At 38.9% G+C, this 24,866-nt stretch overlaps 2 protein-coding genes across 6 annotated transcripts in view; one reads left to right on the top strand and one right to left on the bottom strand.

Moving 5' to 3' along the window:
• TMEM68 (transmembrane protein 68) overlaps positions 1 to 7,361 on the bottom strand; it is a 40,095-nt gene extending 32,734 nt beyond the window's left edge. For 3 of the 4 annotated variants that reach the window (XM_066379045.1, XM_066379048.1, XM_066379047.1), the window contains exon 1: positions 7,203 to 7,361. The gene's annotated coding sequence lies outside the window, so the exon portion shown is untranslated. The remainder of the gene's footprint in view (positions 1 to 7,202) is intronic. The other variant, XM_066379046.1, reaches the window with a different exon arrangement.
• Positions 7,362 to 7,427: 66 nt separating this feature from the next.
• Positions 7,428 to 24,866, top strand: part of TGS1 (trimethylguanosine synthase 1) — a 44,121-nt gene continuing 26,682 nt past the window's right edge. The window contains exons 1-6 of one of the 2 annotated variants that reach the window (XM_066379043.1): positions 7,428 to 7,703; positions 15,945 to 16,009; positions 18,788 to 18,960; positions 19,318 to 20,137; positions 21,288 to 21,405; positions 22,865 to 22,951. In XM_066379043.1, coding sequence (XP_066235140.1) covers positions 7,600 to 7,703; positions 15,945 to 16,009; positions 18,788 to 18,960; positions 19,318 to 20,137; positions 21,288 to 21,405; positions 22,865 to 22,951 — 1,367 coding nt within the window. In that variant the 5' untranslated portion in view covers positions 7,428 to 7,599. The remainder of the gene's footprint in view (positions 7,704 to 15,944; positions 16,010 to 18,787; positions 18,961 to 19,317; positions 20,138 to 21,287; positions 21,406 to 22,864; positions 22,952 to 24,866) is intronic. The other variant, XM_066379044.1, reaches the window with a different exon arrangement.

Below are 24,866 nucleotides of genomic sequence, written 5' to 3'. Positions count from 1 at the left end.
CATTTTGTATGATTCCATTTATATGAAATACCCAGAATAAGGTAATCCATAGAGACAGAAAAATTACTGGTTGCCAGGTGCTAGTGGAGGGAGCAATGCGAAGTGACTGTTAATGGAAACAGAGGTGTTTTACAGATAATGAAAATGTTCCAAATTAGATAGTAGTGATGTTGGTACAACTTTGTGAATATACTGAAAACCACTAATGTGTACATTTTAAAATGGTAAACTTTTAAATATTGTTAATAAATTAAAATTTATGAAAACCTATTGAATATGTTAAAAGGGGCTTGTTCTAGGTCTAAACCAATCATTTTGATGCTCTGACCCTTACTGCTAAATGCAATTGCCTCCAATAATCTAGTCTCATTTCAGATTTTTAATAGGATTGTAAATCTTGTGATTTTAAAACCTCCCCCAACCAAATTGGTAATGGAACTAACCTCTTGTTCTCAATCACACTGTGATTGATTATACATACTTGACACACACAGTAAAGGAGAGAGGGACAGTGCATAGGATAGGCAGACATCCATGAGAGTTTACAGGGAAAACTGCATAAGATCTAGCAGTCCCTTAACCGCGTCCCAGAGCTGCGTGCAAGAACGTCCTCCACAATGGTTATCCTTGATTTTGATTTAAACCCTTCCAGAACAGGAAGCTCAAAAGGTGTCTGAACCCAGCCTTCAAAGTAGTAAAATAATCTTTCTTAAACTTTCCTCACTGTAACTTGTCCCTACTGTACCTAGTTCTTTCTGTACTATATAACCTCTTCCATTCGACAACCTCTTTAGATGACTATCATGAGCAGTGGCATCCCCTTTTCTAGTCAGAATCTTTAATTCTTTTAACTATTTCTCAGACCTTGGTTTCAAAACCTTTCACCACTCAGGTCACTTCCTGTGATTAAGTCCGGTTATCTAATACTGAGAAGGGCATGTACAGTAACCCACCTGTGCCAGAGAAAAATGGATAGCAGGGTAAGAAGACTATGGAAATCTATAGAAGGCAAGGAGGCACAAGGTGGGGAGGAACGCACCGTTATAGTACAGGGTTGTCTGGGAAGGCCTCTCTACAAGTACATGTAAGCAGAGACCTCAGAAAGGAAGGAAGCAAACCATGTGGGTATTTGAAAGAGAATTCATGACTAAACAAAAAGTAAGTACAAAGGATGCACACTGGCGTGGTCTGCCGAACAGCAGGGCAGGCTACAGAAAAGTGACGGAGAGCTGTTAGAAATGGACAGAGAGAGGTCGCGCTGCAGAACTTTGTACGGCAAGGTTTCATCTAAGGGAGATGGAGATAAGAGGAGTGAGATTGCTTGATGGGTTTTAAATGATTACTGAGTTGAGAATATACTGTACAAGGAGAAAATAAGAAATTGTTGTAATATTTGAGATGGGTGATAAAAGTGCCTTAGAAAGTATGGCAGAGAGCCTGACCTGTGGTGGCGCAGTGGATAAAGGGTTGACCTGGAATGCTGAGGTCACCGGTTCAAAGCCCTGGGCTTGCCTGGTCAAGGCACATACAGGAGTTGATGCTTCCTGCTCCTCCCCCCTTCGCTCTCTCTCTCTCTCTCTCCTCTCTAAAAATGAATAAGTAAAATCTAAAATAAAATTGAAGAGTGAATTAAAAAAAAAAGTATGGCAGAGTGAAGGTCACAAGAGATCATCAGTTTCTGGATATATAATATTTTTAAGATAGCCTGACCAGGCGGTGGCACAGCGGATTGAACGTTGGACTAGGATGCAGAGGACCCAGGTTCGAGACCCCGAGATCACTAGCTTGAGTGCGGGCTCATCTGGTTTGAGCAAGGCTCACCAGCTTGTACCAAAGGTCGCTAGCTTGAGCAAGGGGTTACTTGGCCTGCTATAACCCCCTGGTCAAGGCACATATGAGAAAGCAATCAGTGAACAACTAAGGTGCCGCAACGAAAAACTAATGATTGATGCTTCTCATCTCTCTCCGTTCCTGTCTGTCTGACTCTGTCTCTATAAAAAACAAATAAATAAATAAAACATTTTGAAGATAAAGCCAAGATTTGCTGATGAATGGATATAGAATATAAGTGAGAGAGAGAAGTCTGAGACAACAACACAGCTTTTAGCAACATGGGTTTGTATCCTAGGAAGCGCTACCACTTACTGTGTAACATACATAAGTGACTTAATATCTCTCCCTCAGTTTCTTCATCTGTGAAATGATGGTAATAACAGTGCCTAACAAATAAAACTGCTGTGAAGACTATATAAAAAAAGCTTACTGCCTGACCAGGTGGTGGCGCAGTGATAGAGCGTTGACCTGGGATGCTGAGAGCTCAGGTTTGAAACCGTGAAGTCACCTGCTTGAGCACGGGCTCATCTGGCTTAAGCGTGGCTCACCAGCTTCAGCATGGGGTTGCCGGCTTGAGCGTGGGATCATAGACATGACCCCATGGTCACTGGTATGAAACCCCAAGGTAGCTGGCTCAAGTCCAAGGTTGCTGGCTTGAGCAAAGGGTCACTAGCTCTACTGGAGTCCCCTGGTCTAGGCACATATGAGAAAGCAATCAATGAACAACTAAGATGCTGTAACAAAGAACTGATGCTTGTCATCTCTCCCTTCCTGTCTGTCTGTCTCTGTCTCTCTCTCTCTCTCTGTCTTCTCCCCCCCCACCAAAAAAAAGCTTAGAAGAGTGCCTTCTACTACACCAAAACTAAAGTATTGTTATTATCACCATCAGCTTGCTTGTGGAAAGATGGAGTTTCAGAAAGAAGAGGTTTGGAGGTAGGATGAAGAGCAGAAACCAAGTTTTGAACATGTTAAGATTGTACTGGACATGAAAGTGAAGACATTAAATGGGAAGCTAGATATCAGCAGAGTGTGGCAAAGAGATCAGGACTAGAAAAATACATTTAGGAATTGGCAACATATAGACAGTATTGAAAACCATGAAACTAAAAATCCCTCTAGTGAGTGAATATAAAATAAAAAAGGATTTCCAGGAATGAGCCATGGGGCACTCAACATTTTAGAAGTTGGGAAGACAATGAGGAACCAACAGCCTTCCCGGAGTGGCATCCTTGATGTCAAAGTAAGAAAGTATTTCAAGAAGAAAGGAATATTCAGATGTTTCAAACAATGCAGAGAATTCTAGGAATAACTAATCAATAGATTTTACAACAAAGAGGCATTGGAAAGCCCTGATAAGAAATGTTGTGATACAGTAGAGATGAAAGTTTGGAATAAGTTCAAGAAAAAAATGGGAGTAAGTGAATTGGAAACACAACAACTATGGACAGCTTTCAAAGGAATACTATTAGACAGGGACTGAGAAAACAGGTGGGTATTTAGAGTGTAATGTAGGTCAAGTTTGTTGTTGTAAGATTAAAAAACTACAGCAATTTTTAGTACCAATAACAATGCACCAATGAGAATGAGAAGTGGATAATATGGAAGAGAAAGTAATTGTTGGGTCCAGTACTTGGCCAGGCCAGTGGGGAGAGAATACAGTGTAGAAGAGAGGGGATGGCCCAGAGAAGACTTTACATTTGATAATATGAGAAAATGGATTTAAAATTCAATGAATGCAACCTCTTAATTTTGCAGAAAACAAAAGTTCAAAACAGAATGTCAAGTTGACTTGTCCAAAGTTACTAAATTAATTCAGTGAAGAACCAAGTGCCAAAATTAAAACCCAGGTCTACTCTGGTTTTCATTACACTTTCTTTCATCTCTCTCTCAGCCTAATCTGTGGTGATGCAGTGGATAAAGTGTCCACCTGGAATGCTAAGGTCACTGGTTTAAAATCCTGGGCTTGCCCAGTCAAGGCAAATATGAGAGGCAACTACTATAAGTTGATGTTTCCTGCTCCCTCCCCCCTTTCTCTCTCTTCTCTCTAAAATCAATAAATAAAATCTTTTAAATTTAAAAAAAAAATTCTCCATCTGAAAGAAAGACTAAAAATATTAAGTCTGCAATTTCTGTCTTCCCTTTACTCTGCCTGGCTCTTCCACCCCTCCAATTTACATGATTCTTTACCATTTTATGTTAATCCAATAAAAACTGTTATAAATTAAAAAAAAAAAAAGTTGTTAAAAGATGTTTTCGGGGAGATATAATTTTCTTAGTTGCCAAAATTCCAGGTTATTTTCTATCAGAAAAAATCTATTAGCCCTATCTGGGTAGCTCAGTTGGTTAGAGCAGTGGTCCCCAACACCCGGTCCACGGACCAGTACTGGCCCGCAAAGAAAGAATAAATAACTTACATTATTTGTTTTATTTATATTTAAGTCTGAACAATGTTTTATTTTTTAAAAATGACCAGATTCCCTCTGTTACATCCCTCTAAGACTCACTCTTGACACTTGTCTCGGTCACGTGATACATTTATCCGTCCCACTCTAAAGGCTGGTCCGTGAAAATATTTTCTTACATTAAACCGGTCCGTGGCCCAAAAAAGGTTTAAACCCATTGGAATAGAGCATTAAACCCATATGCCAAGGTTGCACGTTTGATCTCTGATTGGGGCACATACAAAAATCAACCAATGAAGGTATGAATAAGTGGAATAACAAGTCAATGTTTCTTTCTCTTTCTCTCTCTCTCATTCCTCCCCCTCCTATTTGTCTTTCTCTCTTTCTCTCAAACAAAATCAATAAAAATGTCTTTAATCTACAATAAAAAAATACAGTGCTATGCATCACATATATAGTACCTTATTTTTCTCATCTGGAATTAATGTAACTTTTACGTAAAAGCTGACAAGCTGAACTATCACAAGTATTGATAGTGATGGTGATGAACATTTAGTATAATTGACTTTACAGATGTTTAAAAATCAGAATATTTCAGAAAGTAATAAACCAGAACAGAAGACTTTGTTTTCCACAAAAACTTAAAGAAATATATCTATTTTAAAACACCCATTACCAGTACTTTTACCACCATGGATGGTAGCAAATCCACTTCTTATAGCATATGAACCATGCTGAAGATATGATGAAAACACCAAGTAAAAGAAACACTCATTGAAACATAAATTAATTTTCCCTTTCCCGCTTGGCATATTTAACAATGGTTTAACAGGGGTTCAGTATTCAGTGTTACTGAAAAAGAATTCTACTTCAAACAATCAAGCTGAAGTGTAGCTAATATTTCAGTTAAGATTTCTGGCAAACCCAATAATTTTATCATTAAAATAATACTTTTTAGATTTCAAGCTCAAACTGTCTGTTCTGATATGAACTTTTTTTTTAAGTGAGAGTAGGGGAAATAGTGAGACAGACTCCTACGTGAGCCCCAACCAGGATCTACCCAGCAACCCTACCTGTGGCCAACACTCAAATCAACCAAGCTATCTTCAGAGCCTGAGGCAGACGCTGGAACTAATGAGGGTTACAAAGAAGGGAAGAGAGAGAAGGAGGAGACGTAGGGGAAGAGAAGCAGATGATCAATTCTCATGTGTGCCCTAACCAGGTATCAACCCCTGACATCCACAGGCCAGGGCCCATGCTCTGTCCACCAAGACAACCCACCTGGGCCTATGAATTAACTTTCAAGGTTGTTGTTTTTTTAATCCTAGAATAGTCTTCCACTTCTAGCTAAAATCTTCCATTCTGTTTGATAATTACTGTTCTACCCTTATTTTTTTTTTTTTTTTTTTTTTTTTACTTCTTTTTCTTAAGCTGGAAACGGGGAGAGACAGCCAGGCAGACTCCCGCATGCGCCCGACCGGGATCCACCCAGCAAGCCCACCAGGGGCAACGCTATGCCCACCAGGGGGCGATGCTCTGCCCCTCCGGGGCGTCGCTCTGCCTCGACCAGAGCCACTCCAGCGCCTGGGGCAGAGGCCAAGGAGCCATCCCCAGCGCCCGGGCCATCCCCACTCCAATGGAGCCTCGGCTGCGGGAGGGGAAGAGAGAGACAGAGAGGAAGGGGGGGGGGGGGTGGAGAAGCAAATGGGCGCCTCTCCTATGTGCCCTGGCCGGGAATCGAACCCAGGTCCCCCGCACACCAGGCCGACGCTCCACCGCTGAGCCAACCGGCCAGGGCCTACCCTTATTTTTTTAAACTACCTTCATCCCAAAAATGTTGCACATCTAAACTGGTGTAGTTGTATCTGTAACTTACTTCCCTGAGTCACTAAAATAAGCATATCTCTGACATCAAAGTAAGGCAGCAGTAAGGATGGGGGTATAAACATTTCATTCGAATATTAATCTTCTCCTTCTACTCACTAGTAAGTGCAACCATTATATTAGCGATCTTCCAACTGTCTAGATTTTACTTCGGTTTTCATGTATTCTAAAGAAATTTCAATGCCCTCAGCATTAATAGCAGAGACCAAGTCCTAAAGGCTCCAACAACCTTCAAGTCCGGACATGGTTCTTTGAAGAAGCTTCCTGGGCAGTCTCAACCAATACCCCACACCAAACACTGACTGCTTTTTACGAGTCAGCAATGGTGTTCCAGTTTTTGACGTCCTGATCATGCGCACATACACTTTTCTTAATAATCAGCAGCATATTTTACAGGCTGTAATCCCTGGCAATCAGACAGTGCCCCACGCTGTACAAAGTATATACTCATTCAAACTATTAATAAGCACCTATGAGAGGTCTGATTTAGTCCTTTCAAGCAGCTCTATGAAGCAAGTACTATTAAGCATCCCTATTTTACAGATGATCACAATGAGGCTCAAAAGGTTAAGTTGCTTGCCCGGGTTCCAGAGGTAGTACAAGGGGCATAAAACCAGGATTCCAAGCCTGACTTGTCCGAAAGCGAGCACTCTTAACCATTACCCAGGCGGCCTCTCAGGTGCACTCTAGTAATCACCACAAAACTGTCTTATGCTTTTATTACACAGTAGAGTCAATTCAGATCCCAGAATCAGGGAAGTCCCTGGGCAAACCCAGAGGCCTCTAACGAGGTAGGAGACAGCTCGCCTCACCACTAAGAACCGAAACACGCCCAATTGATTTTTTTTGAGCGCTAGGAGAGATGCGGGCGAGATGAATGGGTTCCTTGTGACCAAGTAGGGTCTCCTCTCCTGGCCACTCCGATGCCGAAGCCGAAATCGCCAGAGCGCCCCAGCCGGGAACTCGAGGCGCTCCGGGGAGACTAGACGTGCGGCCTTGGCGCTCGCAGCCCCGAGAGACTGACGCGCCCCCAGGCGCCGGGCAGGGCGGGGCACCGGGAGACCAAGGTGGGGATCGACGCACCTCGTGCGGAAGAGGGGAGAGGCGGCTCGCCCTCACCCTCTAACAGTGGCGGCAGCTCTTCGGTGGCTCAGCAGCCGAGCGATGCGGAGAACTTTGAGCGGCCGATTTCCCGGGACCAACCCTGTGAAGAAAGAGCCAAAAAGGGGCAACAGCCCGAGCCGCGTTGAGTGTGACACTGCCCGTCGCTCCGCCCCTTCCGGTGGCTTCCCGGAGCCACTTCCGGTGGCGGCTTCCTAGCTTGTTTCGCTCTCGCCAGTGCGGTGTTGTTCAGTGTTCGGGGCCGGCTGCTAATTCCTCACCCTATGGGCGAGCCGGCGAGGCCTCCTGTAGGTCTCCGGTAGTCCGCAGAGGCTGTCCCGCTCCGTGACCGCAGGGCTGCCCCCTCTGAGGTGGTAAAATGTGCTGCGAAAAGTGGAACCACGTGGCCGAAATGTTTTTCTTCATTGAGGACCTAGAGGAGGAGTATAAGATCCTTTGCCTCTGCTCCAGGGCATTTGTGGAGTAAGTAAAAACTTGCTCTTCCTTTCTAGCAAATCATTTCCCCGAAATGTAGGTAGTGCAGACTAATTGTAATGGATCCCTGGAACCACAGCCAGGGTATTTGACCCTTGAGCAAGGTGACGTTTAAGCAGAAGAGGAGCCCTGGCCGGATAGCTCGGTTGGTTACGCCCAAACGTTACGGGTTTGATCCCTGGCCAGGGCATCAGGGCACATTCAGAAACAGACCCATGTTTCTCTCTTTCTCCTCCACTTCCTTTCTCTGTAAAATCAATAAAAAAGTTTTTAACAAAGGGAAAAAGGGGGGGAAATGTCCTCAGACTTTAAGAAGTGGTTGCCTTCTGCCTTAAAGTGAAGGAGTAAATCTTTGTAGCCTGGTATGAAAAAATGTGGTAGATGATATATGTCATTTGATATATACAAATAGAGGAGGGCATTTAAAAATGGGAAAATGAAATCTCATTGTGACATCGCTAGGTGAAGGTTTAAAGATGAGTAACTTCTTTTGGTTAATGTCTTTTTTTAAACTTTAAGAGTTATTAAAGCATAAATGCACATAAATAAAACCTGTGAGGTAAAAGATTTTAACTATACCGCTCACAAAAATTAGGGGATATTTCAAAATGAATATGAAGCGATAAAATATCCCTTAATTTTTGTGAGCAGTGTATAATTACACCCTTTTTTGAGCTGCCTTTATGTTTGGAAAATACTTGTTTTGGGTAAAAATTGCCATCCCTGTAAGAGGGCTAGCAGGAGGGCTAAAGAATTGTATTCTAGGTATGGTTTTTGTTATATTAGATATGTGAGTTTATCTCTAAAACATATATTTATCTATACATCTCATAACTTGTGGAAGTGAGTTTTATGTGAGAGGCTTTTAATATAGTTAATGTAGTCAGGCTGAAGTTTGAAGGAATTCTTATTACTCATGTGTTTTGTGGAGTAATATGAAAATTAATATGAAAAAAATGGAAAACTGTTAAACTTAATGTGAAAACTGTTCTCATTTTTGCATTCATGCATGCATATATATTCATTCAACGAATGCTTTTTGTTATCCTTTGTATTAGTCACTGTGGTACAAGACGCAGCCCATCCTTACACATTTTGGGTTTACAGACTGGCAAAGGAGATCAATATTAATACAAATGTTACATAATTATTTGGTTAATTAACATTATAAGTGCTATGGGAGCAAAGTACAGGATGCTATGACCAGCCAGAAACCTAATCTCCCTCCACAGATTACAGATTTTTTTTCAGGAAGTAGCATTTGAAAAAAGGACATAAACTGAGGTGTGTTTGAGTGGGAGGAAACATCCCTGCAAGCAGAACTGGAGGGAGCAAAAGAAAGCTTGTGCAGTTGAAACAAAATAACTGGCAAAGCAGGAGAGAAGAGAAGAGGTGGTGAGGTAGGCAGGGTAAAAACGTGGAGGACTTTGTGGAAGACAGGATCAGAATTGCATTATTTTTGGTTTGTGTGTGTGTGTTTATTCACCTAAATAGCCAGGGAACTTTCACCTATTTTATGTAGGTTTTCATTTTTTCACATTCCAAACAGAAGCTAAATATATTTGGAAAGCTTAGTTTTACATTTTTGAAGATTATGCTAGCTGCAGTGTGGGGGATGGTTTGGAAGAAAACCACTTAACCATTTTTTTAGGCAGGTGATTCGGATGGCTTGCATAAGGATTGTTGACAGTGGAAATGAAGAAAGGAAGAAATATAGGAAATAAACTGTTGAGTTTAAGGGATTAGATTGGATGTGATAGAATGAAGGAAAAATAAATGATGGGAAAGAGGAGAATAGGTCAAGGGTAACTCCCTGGTTTCTGGCTTGTATTGATGCCCTTCACTGACATAGGGATCACTGGAGAGTCATGGATTTTTATTTTGGGACAGCAATGAGAAGATAATCAATTCTGTAGTTTTGATTTTGGAGTACCTATGAGATACTCAAGGGTAGATGTTATAGGTTGTTAGATGTGTTGGTTTGAAGCTCTGTAGATGTCTGGGCTGATCTTAAAAACTTGAGCCATTCTAGTATAGATAGTAATTGAAGCCATTGATTTAGAGCTTGGGGAGTGGGTAGAGATTGGGATCCATCCTTATAGAATTCCAGCATTTTTTTTAAAGATTATAAGCGAAGAGAGGTATTAATGGAGAAGGAGGTAGAAGACAAGTTCAAGAATAATGTCACCAAACTTTTGAAGGAAAGAGTACATTGAAAAGATGTTACAACATCAGGCAAAAGGAGGACTAAAATATATCCACTAGAATTGAAAAAAAAATTTTTTTTAATCTACCAAATTGATGATTTACTTAGTTCCCAGGCACTAATTGGTTTTACACTTCACAACCCCACACACCATTTAAGCATTCTAGCAACCCCCTGAGGTATGTCTTATCCTTACTTTATTGAGTAGAAAACTGAGTTTCAGGAATGTCCTAAAAAAAATTACACAGCCACTTAAGTGGCAGCCCTGCAGGCCTGTGTCCTCAGTCCACAGCCTTTACACTGTCCCACTAATTAGTCTAGATTAGAACACATGATTTTGTTGAATCTTTCTGATTAAGATATTTATGTGGTCTAAAGTCACTAGGACATTGGTGACTTATTAAAATACTTTAGCATTATGTATTTTAGTGGAGTTAGATAGAGAACTATTCTGAAAACTGAAAAGCCTCTTATCTCTGATTGTACCTATGTGACAGTGTCCATAGGTGACCTCTCGTTTTTTAAATATAGAACAACAAAATTATTTGATAGGTTTTGTTTTCTTTTTCACAATCAGGTCCTGAGCCAGAATTTTTTTTTCTAAGTTTATATATTGATTTTAGTGAGAGAGGATGGGATAGAGAGGGAGACAGAGACAGGAACATTGATCTGTTACTTTATGTGTCCTGGCTGGGGATAAAACCAGTAACTTCTGTGCTTTAGGACGATGCTCTAACCAACTGAGCTATCTGGCCTGGTCCTGAGCCAGAATTTAAAAGAGTACTCAGAAGGCAGAATATCTACCTGATTTTATATCTCAGCTCCACCAATTATTAGCCATGTGGCCTTAAGGAAGTCACATCACGTTTATATGATCCTATTTCATTATTTTCAGAAAGGACTTATTTTTCCCTTTACTACTTGAAACCAATCTACAGTTGCTCTGCAGTAGAGAAATTGCTATTTGTACATCAGAAATTTCCAAGAATCATTTATGCAGCATGTATTTCGGCCAGGCAAATGTCAGGTACTGTGATAAAAAGATGACATAGGTGTGGTAATGATGATTGTTGTTTTCAAAGGTATGATGATATTTAGGACTCTTAAGAGAGCAGTATCTTAGTGGGATCATTACAATGCAAACCTCATCTCCAGCCTCACACATCTTTCTCAAGGTTGAGTTCTCTTCGAGATTATTGGAAGTTGCTCAAGTGGGAAACAGTTTTCATAAAAATTTAAAAGCTAGCATTCTCTGCCTTGCCTCAGATTATAAGTAGCTTAAGGATATACTAGTAAAAACCTTGAACACCTTTTTCACCTCTCAGCCATGGAGAAGTGTCTTTCTGCTCCTTTCTCTGGACCCAGCCTGACCTGATAGGCTGGCCCATTCCCCAGAAAACATGCAGGCTAGGACTATGTGCAGGGCCAATGAGCTCACCAAAAAAGAGTACCTGGGTAGGCTGACCAGGTGGTGGCACAGAGAATAGAGTGTCAAACTGAGGCGCTGAGGTCCCAGTTCCAAACCCTGAGGTTGCCAGCTTGAGCGTAGGCTCACCAGCTTGAGCGCGGGGTCACCACCTGGGTCCAAAGGTCACTGGCTTGAGCAAGGGGTCGCTGGCTCAGCGGAGCTCCCTGGTCAAGGCATATATGAGAAAGCAATCAATGAACAACTAAGGTATTTCAACGAAAAACTAATGATCGATGTTTCTCATCTCTCTCTGTTTCTGTCTGTCTGTCCCCATCTATCCCTCCCTCTCTCTCTCTCTCAGTAAAAAAAACAAAACAAAACAAAAACAGCTAAAGTAGGTACCACAAGAATAAATTGATGCTTCTCATCTCTCTCCCTGTCTATCTCCTGTACTCTCAAAAATATATATATATGAAAATAACTTAATGAAAAGAATGCACTTTGTTTGTTTTAAGTTAGAGGAGGGGAACTAGTGAGACAGACTCCTGCATGCACCCCAACCAGGATCCACCCAGCAATCCCCATCTGGGGCCAATGCTTGAATCAGCCGAGCTATCCTCAGCGCTTAAGGCCATTGCTCAGACCATTTGAGCCACTCTGGCTGAAAGAGGGGAAGAAGGAGAGAAGGGGAGCGGAGGGTGAGAGAAGCAGATGGTTGCTTCTCATGTGTGCCCTGACAGGGTACCCGAGATGTCCCCTCATGGGGTTGAAGCTCTATCCACTGAGCAACCTGCCAAGACCTATTTTCATCTACTTAAAACCTAGAGGCGCCTGACCAAGCGGTGGAGCAGTGGATAGAACATCGGACTGGAATATGGAGGACCCAGGTTCGAGACCCCAAGGTCGCCAGCTTGAGGACAGGCTCATCTGGTTTGAGCAAGGCTCACCAGCTTGAGCCCAAGGTCGCTGGCTTAAGCAAGGGGTCACTCGGTCTACTCTAGCGCCCCCCCCCCCAAGGCACATATGAGAAATCAATCAATGAACAACTAAGGAGTCGCAAAGAAGAATTGATGTTTCTCATCTCTCTCCCTTCCTGTCTGTCTGGTCCTATCTGTCCCTCTCTTTGCCACAAAAAAAAAAAAAACAACAAACCCTAGAGGCTCTACTTCACTTTTAGAAACTACATTTTAAATTCAAAATAAATAAAGGGAAAAAATGGCTTTTTCACTTAGAACTGTTATAAATTATAATCACTAGAACCAAAAAAAAACCCTTGGAGATATGATCTTGAAATTGTTTGCCCATAGTCACTGAGAAGTCATGGGAAGTGAGAGACTTGCTAGAAGTTCAGAGGCTTGTAAATATAGCCTTGACTTTTCATGTAGGGAAAAGATCTGTTTCAAATCTAGAAATGACAGATGTGATTGTCAGTGAAATTCTAACATATATTAATAAACTAAAAGATCAGTACCATGTAGCAGAAAACAGAAAAATAATCATTAATGTGGATACCAAGTAACTTTTCAGTAATTAAAAGTTGATTCTCATACTAAATAAGATTATTTGTATACCTCCCCTCAAAAACAGGAAATGGAACTAATTCTTATTTTCTGTGGACACTATATTAACATACTGTCTTATGAACTTTATTATTGTTGTAATCATTCTGTTTCATCTACACATTCAATTTTCTATATATTATATGAAAAAGAATTTTCTATATATTATATGAAAAAGAGATAATTAGTGTTATGAGACTCTTAAAATAATCATTACAATGGCTCTATAGAAACATGAAAAAAATAGCTCTTGTTGATAACATATCAGAATACAAAATAAGTATACTATATTTATAACTATATAAAAATTGTATATGCTTTTCTACAGAGTCTAGAATAGAAAATACTGAAATGATGTAGTGTTAGAAAATTACTTGTGCTACAAATAGCAGGTATCATTTATTTTTTAAATCATTAATTTTGAAATACTTTCGAACTTACCAAAATAGTTCAAAGAACTCCTGTATTCCCTTCCCTCAGGTTCACCAGTTATTTACACATAACTACATTTATTCCATCTCTCCCTCTCCATAACACACCCACACACACACACATGCACACACACACACCAGTATTAGTGACTTTTTCTGAACCATTGAGAACAAACTGCAGGCATGTTTCGCCATCACTACTAAATAATTCATTGTGCATTTCCCCTAAACAAGTATATTCTCCTATATAACTACTGTAGTGGATTGAAATGCAAACTTCCCAACTTTCCTAACAGTGTTTCTCTTTCTCTTGTGATCCAGCATTCTACATAGGTACCTGTTGTATTTACTATATCTTATCAATCTCCTCCAATCTGGAAAAATTCCTCACTTTTTAAAAACGTTCAGACCTTCCCTTCTGTAGGATGATCTTACTTCACCTGGGTCTGTCTGATATTTCAATGAGAACAGAGCTGGGCCAATCTCTTCTTGGCAGGAATGCCCCCAGAATGATTCTGTGTTGGGCTCTGATTCACTTCATGAGCCACTTTCTGTGGACCCATCCCACTACCAGTGATGTCAACCTCCATTTCCTTATCATGTTTCTGTCTCCCAGGCTTCTCCACTATAAAGTCGCAATGATGGTTCTCTTTACATGAATTAGTATTCTGTAGGGAGATATTCCAGTGTTACACTAATGCCCTGTTCCTGTTCCACTATCTCTGAGAGTTGACAAAGAGTGGTTCTTTGTTTCCATGCCTTTTACCATTTATTATGAAGCACTTTTCCTTCTCTCCTCATGTATTTGTTTACTCCTTTATTTATATTATCATGGACTCTGTATTGTTAATCGATTAATAGGTTTTATTCTGCTGCTGATACTGTTGTCTCAGATTTGACTGGTGGTGGCCCCTTGAGATGGTTCTTGTATCCTTTTGATTGTCCCTGGCATTTTCTGAGCTCCTCCTAACCTTCAGGCATAATAAAATGACTTAGGCATATCTTTTATAGTCTGTGCTCCAACTTGGAATTGCTCTTCTCCAGGCTACCCTGGTTCCTTTTAGTGGAGAATAGTATTTACAAAGCAAGACCTGGTTGCCTGTTGTGCTCACTGTTCCCGGGTTTTCAACCTTTGCATGCCCTCCTCGCAGAGTTAGGCAATACATATAGTAAGTCCTCACTTAACACCAATAGGTTCAGCATAAGGGAAAAGATGTGTAATGTAACTGATTTTCTCTTAGGCTAATTGATGTAAACAAGATTTAAATTCCTATAATATCCAATCGACATTATAATAAAATTACTTCAAATGTTATTGGAGGACCTGATGTACACATATGTACATAGATGTGTGTAGGAGAATCTTGGCTATAATTATCCTCAGCACATCTACTTGTTCACTCGATGTCACCAGTTTTGTGACCATGTTGGCCCTCTCCTCCACTGGACACATTGGTGCCCCATATCCTTGGGTGCTGGCAAGCACATCATTGATGCCCTCTTTGTGGCTGCCACTTCACTCACCCTGCCAGAGTCCTGTGTTCTGGGGGACCAGTGGGCATGCTAACAAAGCACATTTGTACTTCATTCCCTCACTTCTGTTCACTGTCCCACTCTGAGTCACTGCCTGTTTTGTGTTTATAAAATATCAAAATAAACAGGAGACTATGAAATATGTAGGTACACTAGAATTTTATTTTGTTGAATTTATTATAGCTTCATTAGAAAGTAGTATTAGCCATTACATATGGTTTTAGTAGATGGCAGTTATCATGGAGTTTATTACAGCAAAATTTACTGCTAGAATGATAATAATAACAAAATACCCCCATCCCTTTTTGAAGTAATCTGTTAGGTTTATTTTGGCCTTAGTAGATAAAGAAAAATTTAGAAGTAATTGGGTAAAGGACAATTTAATTAACTATTCTCTGGTTTTAAAAGTCACTGAGACTGACTTGTTTTATCTTGATTTATGTTTCAGTTTGAAAATATTTAAATAACAATTTCATTTTATGTTATTCTCCAAAACAGCCTTTGCTCAGATCATGAATATCTTGTCTACTAGGCAGTGAACAATTTGGCCTATTTACAGATGGACTAGGGTTTGCATGTGGGTTTTATATCTATGTTAGGTAAATCTTTCCATTTTATGCTTCCCCTTTACAGCCCAATTTAAAAAGCATTTCTTTTTCTTCTCTTCTTTTTTTTTTTTCCTTTGGAGAGAGACAGGAAGAGAGCGAGAGGAGAAGCATCATTCATAGTTGCTTCACTTTAGTCCGTCATTCATTGCTTCTCTAGAGAGCATTTCATTGTATGTGTATCATAAGAAGGGTTGGATTCTTCCCCCAACATCCAGATACCTCTTAATTTTAATATTTAGTTATAATTATAAATGCTTACTACAGGGTATATACTAAATGTTTTGCAGAAATTGTCAATCCTTACAACAACCCCATGAGATATGTATCATTACTTCTGTGTTACAGATGAGGAAAATATATTATCAGATTGCTTTTTCTGTTCCTTAATCTTTTCGTTAATTAATCCATGATGTCTTGAACTTGTTTTTTCTCTAAATTTATAATTTAATTTTTTTCAATATTGACTGTTTGATTTGCTTCACAGAGATCGAAAATTATACAATTTGGGATTAAAAGGCTACTATGTTAAAGGCAATGACAACCATGCAGGTAATACAGTATAAAACCATATAACTCTTTTTTGCTAAAATTAACCATAACATTGTATTAATTATAATTTGTTATAATACTGTATTAACTTATTAGCATAAAATATTATGGGGAAAAATTCTATAATTATAGACAATCTTTATTTTTTATCATAACATGGTTCTAGGGTTTGCATGTGGGTTTTATATCTATGTTAGGTAAATCTTTCCATTTTATGCTTCCCCTTTACAGCCCAATTTAAAAAGCATTTCTTTTTCTTCTCTTCTTTTTTTTTTTTCCTTTGGAGAGAGACAGGAAGAGAGCGAGAGAAGAAGCATCATTCATAGTTGCTTCACTTGAGTCTGTCATTCATTGCTTCTCTAGAGAGCATTTCATTGTATGTGTATCATAAGAAGGGTTGGATTCTTCCCCCAACATCCAGATACCTCTTAATTTTAATAATTAGTTATAATTATAAATGCTTACTACAGGGTATATACTAACTGTCAAAGCAGATCTTTCCTTTTTCTGTAGCAAGCTCCTATGTGGACTTGAGGTAGCCTCTTGTGCCCCATGTTGCATTCCTTCCTTAGTGTCAGCATTAGAGAAAGGCCACCTGAAATGTGAAACTTTGAAAAATAGAGAATAGATAGTTTGTTTAGCAAAATTTTATTATGTTAGAAGGTAAACTAAGGTACACTAAAAAAAAATTTTTTTTTTTAAGAATTTGGACAAAATATACATTGATTCAAATTGGACAGCACCAAAGCCAAGGGCGGTTCGGAACGCTCTGCTGACAAAAACAAGGGAAGGTGTTTTTATAGAGAAGATGCTGAAGCAAAACAAGGAAATTATTTGATTGGCCATATATTATGCAGTTGCCTTAATAGGGATAGCTTAGTTGGCTCTTTGTGATTGGTGGTTCTTACATTTCATTTTCTTGGATTTGAGTGCATTGACTCTGACTTAGTTTTTAATTTGTCTGGGTGAGCTACCAAGGCATTAGAGCCATCTCAGTTTAATGGCCTCCTTGTTTAAATACATTAACAATTGTATTAATATGATTAAGAATAAATTCCAAATGAAAATCCATAGTCCTTTGCCTGAAGTAAAGGAGCCACAATCTGTGTTAATTTTACCAAATAACAAATAGGATTTGAGCCTGGCCTAGTTATTTGAAAATCATTTTGATCTCTCCCACATTTCTCTTTCTAGACCCCATTTTTCCTTTCCATACATATCTTTTATGTTTCTTTAGACAGAGAAAGCTGCAGTTTTATAGTCTCTATAAACTGCTGGTTATAGTCTCAAACCAGTGCAAGTAGTGTATAATATTACCCTTGAAAATCCTTTCACTTTCACAGTAGTTGAAAAAAATCATTGTTTCTTTAGGTGCGCACTGATGAAATGTTTGGTTTCTTTTTGAATGTTATGTAGTACAAATAAGATTTCTTTTAGATACTAGACTCCCACCAAATATAAAATATGCATACCATGAGAGGAATGTAAAATTTAATTGATTCATTTTTCCTATTTTGCTCTCTCCTAAGCTTTCATAAGTACGTTGAATGGAATGGTGAATGGAATCCCCTTCATTATTTAGATAGATATCTTTTTTTCCTTTTTTATTTGAGTAGAATATGCAAAACATAAGATTTCTGTTTTTCAGTCTCCATTTTTTTTTCTATGTATGATTCATTATTCTTTTGGTAAGACCATTTAGCTGGAATGCAGCTGGGCAATAATTGAGTATGCTAATATATAAAGTGATTTTTTTCTTACATTTAATAGTTAATCATGCATTTGAATAGCATTTGTCCAATTTAGTATATGATCTACTTAGATAACCATATTAGGAAAAAGTAAAACTTGTTTTGTTACAATAAAACAGGTTTTCTGTAAGAACTTGAATTCAGGCACTTGAAAGGATCTTTCTATTCAGTGGATTTCAGACTTTTTTTTTAAGGGAGAGACAGAGAGAGGGACAGATATGGACAAACAGAAAGGGAAATAGATGAGAAACATCAGTTCTTTGTTGCGGCACCTTAGTTGTTCATTGATTGCTTTCTCATATGTGCCTTGATAGGGGTGGGGTTGGAGGTGGGGCTACAGCTGAGCTAGTGACCCCGCACTCAAGCCAGCGACCTCAGGGTTTTGAACCTGGGTCCTCTGTGTCCCAGGCTGAAGCTTTATCCACTATGCCACTACCTGGTCGGGAAGATTTCAGACCCTTAATAGCAGAATACCTTTATTAAATCAACTCTCCTGTGGAGTTTTAGGGTGTGCATCCAGTTGTGATTGAAGTACCCATGAGGGACCTGAAGACATACCTCTCATTTCTCTTTCTAACAGCTTCTAAAATAATTCCACAAACCATCACGTTAAGTCCACTGATCTACTTCAGTATTACTGATAAGGAATTTGAAAATGTGAATATTTTCTTTATGGTCACTCTACTGGGTTCCTTCTTAATACCCTCTGCCCTTTGTACATTGCCCAGCACAGAGGAGATTCTCGGGAGCTGTAAGTTGAATTGGCAGCTGGGTAGTGGCAGGCAGAATCACATTAGAAGTTGTCTCTTGATTCTTAGTTGGCCATTTTTTTTACTAGTCCATATTACCATCAATTTCCTATTTTTCCCTTTTTTTATTTTTCCCTTTAAAAATTTTAACATTTATACACCTTTACTTTGAGCAAGTCATGTAATAACTGTGGGTCTTGGGTTTTTCTTCATTAAAATGATGATAAAGGCTGCTTCTAGATTTTTTCTAATACTAAGCTAACAAATACTATCTGTAGGAGACCAAGATACAGAAGAGGAGGAAGGTGGTAATTCCCATGGCACTAAGGAATCATGTGATAACAAAGGCATAGACCTAGATGAGAGTGAACTTGATTCTGAGTCTGAACTTATGAGAAGCATGGGACTGCCACTTCAATTTGGTGGGATGTCCACACATAAGAATTTTGAGGTAAGAATTAATTTACTTTTATTATTTGTACTTATTAATTTTTTAAATAATCTTATGGGATTTTTTTTACCCCAAATCTAATGTATTTATGAATTAGAGCAATCTACCTCTTTAATGTACACATTTCTAAATTAACCAAAACTGTAAGTTGTGATGTGTCCCACATGTGACTTTTTCTTCTTTTGGAAACTTAGGTAATAAGATTCACTTGTTTGTATAACTAAAAGCCGCAGGTGGTGGGAGTAGAGGGGGCATTGAGGGCATTTTGTTTAATTTAATGCCAAAATAGATTTGTGCTCTACTTTCTCTAATAGTTAATGAAGTGGAATTTATAGTCAAGTTGTTTCTCTTATGCAGGTGTCTATGAATACTAGAAATAAAGTTAAAATAAAAAAGAAAAAGAAAAAACATCAAAAGAAGTACTTAGATGAGATTATGAGAGAATCTTGGAGACAAGACTCTGAAGAAGATGACATTTTGACTTCAGATGATCCATCTTCACTTGAACAGAATGAGAACACCAGACCATGTAAACTTCAGTCCAAAAAAGACCTTGAAACGGAAAACCTTTCTGTTGAAAATACATTGTCTCCAAAGCTAGAAATTACAGAGAACTGGGAAAAGTACTGGAATGAATATGGTGGAGGACTATTATGGCAAAGCTGGCAAGAAAAACATTCAGATCAAAAACTATGTTCTGAACCTTGGAACATTCCTGATACCAAGGAAGAATGGGAACAACATTATAGTCAACTTTACTGGTATTATTTGGAACAGTTTCAGTATTGGGAAGCTCAGGGTTGGAGTTTTGTTGCTTCACAAAGCTGTGATACATATATGTGTGGGTCTAAAACAGAAGTTGACAACAAGAAAGATGAAAATTGCATGAAAGCAGATTTACTTTCTTTTCCATCTTCATCAACTGGTAGCAAAAGCTCTAGTTCAGGTGATAAAGATCATAATGAAATACTTGATGGAATTAGTAATATACGTCTGAATTCAGGAAAAGTAGAAGAGAGCCAGTTAGATTTGTCTGTAACTTCTGATGGACATCAGTGGCTAGGTGCGGTTAACAGCAGAAGAGAATGCCCTGCTTCTGGCCAGAGTGAACCATGTAATGCAGGCACCAAGGAAAGCACCTTGTCTGGGAACAAAAACACGAACCAACCAGCTCAGGGTAAGACTGACCAACATTTAATCCTGCTAAGTAATGGCTAAATATATTGGAACTATGTATTTATCAAAATATGTAATACTAATCCTTTATGGTCGAGTTAAGTAATGCAAAACTACATTTTATAGTATAATGAAATTGTTTGATCCATCTTTGTTTTATATCACAAGTTTATTACCCTCTTACATAATGAAAGAATATTTGTACACAGTTCTCAAAAGTATCATTCCTTCCTTTTGTACTTGGTGGCCAGTGAATTAAAATGTCCCTTGCTAATTAAATTAGAAATCTATTTTGGAGTGAGCTTGGAATGTCCAAGTTGCTCTAGAACCAGTGAGTTTATAGGAGGCATGGTAGAGAGTAGTTGAGGGTACATGTTTGACATAGGCAAATTGAATGGGAATCATCTGGAGTTCAGATGAGACAAGTGAATTCTTACTACAAGGGAACCTAAACGGCATGATTATTATCTAAAACGGGAAGGTTTAATTTCAGGATTATCATAAAATATCCAGGATTAGGAACTTGGTTGACTCTTGCCTAAGTGATTATTAGTTCACTTTTCAAGTAGCTAAATCATGGAAACTTTTTTTTCTTTCATGACAGAGACAGACAGAGGGACAGATAGGAACAGGCAGGCAGGAAGGGAGAGAGATGAGAAACGTTAATTCTTCATTGCAACTCCTTAGTTGTTCATTGATTGCTTTCTCATATGTACGTTGATGGGGAGGCTACAGCAGAGCGAGTGACCCCTTGCTCAAGCCAGCAACCTTTGGGCTCAGGCCAGTGAAAATGCAGTCATGTCTGATCCCATGTTCAAGCCAGAGAGCTGTGCTCAAACCGGATGAGCTCATGCTCAAGCTGGCGACCTCAGAGTTTCAAACCTGAGTCCTCTGCATCCTAGTTCGATTCTCTATCCAGTGCTCCACTGCCTGGTCAGGCTAAATCATGGAAACTTTTAAACATTAATAGATAGTTCCAATTATTTTACGCTCAGACTCTGCATGTAGATACACAGAATAGGTAAATGTGGTCTGTCACTTTGTCTTTTGCACACACACAAAGGCACTGAAATACTTTGTTTGCCTTTGCAAATGGCAGGAAGTGTTGTCAAACCCAGGAGGAGAATCCACAGTAATAGCTGCCTCTTTAGATTTGCAGGAGTCTTCAGAAGCAAATACAATAAAAGGAAGACCACATGCTAACAGTACTGATGGAGATGAGAGTGAAGAGGATCCACCCGAACAGAAGCCAAGCAAACTCAAGAGGAGGCAAGTTGCATGTTACCCTCTGTCCAGACTGTGTGAGCATGAACACTGTCCATGAGTGAGTGCTTGTTACATTACAACATTGCTAATCCTGTAAGGAGACAAAACCCTGGCTTTGGAGCATAGTCAAATCCCAACTCTGCCTCTTCAGATCTGCCACAGTTTCTTATCTATAAAGTGGAACTGATACCTTTCATGTGAGATCATTGGGAAGACTGGAACTAGCATGTAATTTATCTGACAGTAGCTGTCAATGAATAGTAGCTATTGACTGGTAATATATAAGATACAGTCTCTTCTCAAGGAAGTTTTGGTTTGTATGTTTTTTTCAATAATCTGGGAATAATGACAGGATTTCATTGCTCAAGTTCACCTCAGATACATCAAATCTAACACTCTCATTGTATTGATTGTATTGATGGGAACACTACATCAAAACAAAGATAAAGAGCTTCCCAGAGTTATATAGCAGCAATAGCAACTCTCAGTCTAGAGCCCAGTCCAACTTTTTTGGAGACAGTACTCTTTCAAGTGTACTGTTGATACATATAACTAACAAGTGGAGAATAATGTAAGCTAATGTATGGTCATATGGTAAGTCTGTAAAATACAAGAAAAGAATGGACATTATAGAACTTGGATGTTAGGTAGACACCTTTTGTTGCTATAACAGTTTATGAAGTACTCCATGTAAGACTTGAATATTCCATACAGCTTCTAGAAAAACAGTAAACCTGCTTTGGAGGTTCAGGAACTTAATACCTAAAAGCACGTCTGCTGTGTTCCTTCTACATGGTGGACATTGCATGTTACCTCCTCCATTAATTCTTGCTAGTTCCTGAAGGCAGACTGTATGTATACTTATATTGCTGGAACTTAGTAGATCCTTCATAAATATTCAGTGAGCATAATTTATTTGTAAGAGTAATCTCTCACCATTTACGTGTTACTGTTGCTGAGGTAGTAAGGAGCATTAGAATTATCAGCAATACATGGATGCTCCTGGGTTACTTAATATCACTTGTATCACAGCCTTATTCTCAATAATTTTTTCTTTTGTAATTTTTTTTGCTTGGGTTCATATTTCTCAAATGTTTCCTTGTTTGCTTTTCAGAAAAAGCCCTAGAGATACCATTCTAGTAAATTATTTTAAGGCTGCAGCTTTTAACTGGTGTTTTTTCAAAGGAAAATGGAGAGATTCATATTTGTATCATGTTCAGGAATAGATAATTACTTACAGGTTTTAAGATATTGAGTGTCTTTCAAACAATGCTTGTTACTTTATCTCATTTGGAAAGTCTTGATCAAAGTACTATTTTTCCTACCTTCCTGGGATTTGTGAATTGTGGTTGATTGTTGTGATGGGAAAGTTTGTATAGCTTGACTTTATGTACTTTTGATATTTGCCTGAGCAGGTGGGCTCTGGAGATAACGGCTTATCACCTTTTGTTTATTTGTTCAGCCATGAACTGGACATCGATGAAACTCCAGACTCACACCTAGATGACAGTGGTTCCCTTCTAGGATTCAAGCATGGCTCAGGACAAAAGTAATTATCCATAAATGCTATTGTCCTTAAATCTTAACAACTTCAGCTGTCTTAACGCTCTCTTGATATTCAGTTAGCTAATAATGTGTATATATTTTAGGGCATTTGAGATGTTGTGGTTAAAACCCTAGCCTCTCTTCTTAGTATGAATTATAGGGATATCACCATACATTTCATGTGTTAAACTCAGTTGTACTTCATAGCAATCCAATGATATTATTCCAGTTTATAAGTAAAGCAACTTTAGCTTACAGGTTTTGACTTAGTCATGGTCACATGATCACATCAATTCATGGAGAGAATGGGGTCAAGACCAGTTATTGAGCTTCTTTCTTTTTTCTTCTTTTCCAAGTGAGAAGAAGGGAGATAGAGAGAGTCCCACATGTGCCCCGACTGGGATCCAGCCAGCAACCCCTGTCTGGGGACAATGCTCTGCCCATCTGGGGCCATGCTTGCAAATGAGTTATTTTTAACACCTGAGGTGGAGGCTCCCTGGAACCATCCTCAGTGCCTGGGGCCAGTGCACTTAAACCAGTCCAGAAGAGAGAGGAGAGGGGGAAGGGTGGAGAAGCAGATGGTCCTCCTCCTGTGTGCCCCAACTGGGAACAAACCCAGGACTTCCACATGCCAGGCCAATGCTCTATCACTGAGCCAACTGACCAGGGCTCAGCTCTTGAGAGTCTAAGCATGTTTCTCTCTTCACTTAGTGTCTCACGTAAGTCTGTATACATCTGAAGTATATAGTGAACATGCCATGAAAAGTTCAAATCTGTGGTAACCATTTTTCTCTTTTACTATGAAAGTAGTAAAAATCTTTTCTTCAGATCATCCCCCAGAGATAAGCAATATTTGCATATATCCTAATTTTTCATGTGTGTTTTTATGACTGTGTGTATATATACACACACCCATTACTCCCTTTTCATAAAACACAAAAATGGAATCATACTGTACATAGCTGCAGTTTGCTTTTTCCCCTTCAACATGTACCATCCACAGCCTGCCTTATCAGTCCCTTTGCCTAATCCTCTCAGTGGGGCCCTGTGTTTAATTGATTCTCCTGTATGTATTGCTCTGTTGTTTCCTAAGATCTCAGCCTATGCCTCTGAGGTATCCCGAGGTTGCTGCAAGTACTAATAGTTCATTCCTTCTTATTGCTGAATAGTATGCCATTGTATGGGTGGATGTACCATAGTTTCTTCAACCATTATCTATTGAAGGACATTTGGATTGCGTGTAATATTGTAATATTTTGCTCTTACAAATGGAAGTTGCTGTGATCATCTGTGTAAAAGAAGTATTGGTGTTCTCTGGGATAAAATGTCCAAGCATTAAATATAAGGAAACTAAAGAGTTTATTGCAATGACATGAAGACTTAACTGAGTGGTTAAGGCACACTAAAGACTACCATTTATATCAGCTTGCACTAGTGATTTAAACCAAGACTTTGGTCTTTGATGTTTCTAAGGACTGAGGTATAGTTTATTAGATGTGAAATTTTAATGGATATCCACATATTATGAAGTCAGCAAGAAAATACATAGGTTGACATAAATTGAATCCAAACTAGTTCAGAAATAATTATAAAACTGTGACTATTTTTTAGAAGACTATCGGTTATCTCTCCCATATGGTATTTCAAGGTAATTTTAGTTCATATAATAATTTAAGGCTAAAGATCATAAAGATTAGTAATATAAAGTTTTCCTGGTATTGCCATGTTTAAATTTTTGGCAAAATTTATTTTTAGCCACATGTAGTTTTACTAAGAAATTACTTGTGTAGCTCTTGCTAGTATACACTCATAGAGATTTAGTCTGTTGTCTGGGATTTAATTATTTTCCCTCTGTTTAGAGCACCAGATTCTACCTAAAAGGGAAGGATACGATACACTTTTTACAAAGAAGTTGTTAA

The sequence above is a fragment of the Saccopteryx leptura genome, chromosome 3, assembly GCF_036850995.1.
Source record: "Saccopteryx leptura isolate mSacLep1 chromosome 3, mSacLep1_pri_phased_curated, whole genome shotgun sequence".
Taxonomy (NCBI): Eukaryota; Metazoa; Chordata; class Mammalia; order Chiroptera; family Emballonuridae; genus Saccopteryx; species Saccopteryx leptura.
The sequence above is the reverse complement of the archived record's forward strand: the minus strand, read 5'-3'. Positions and strand labels throughout refer to the sequence as shown.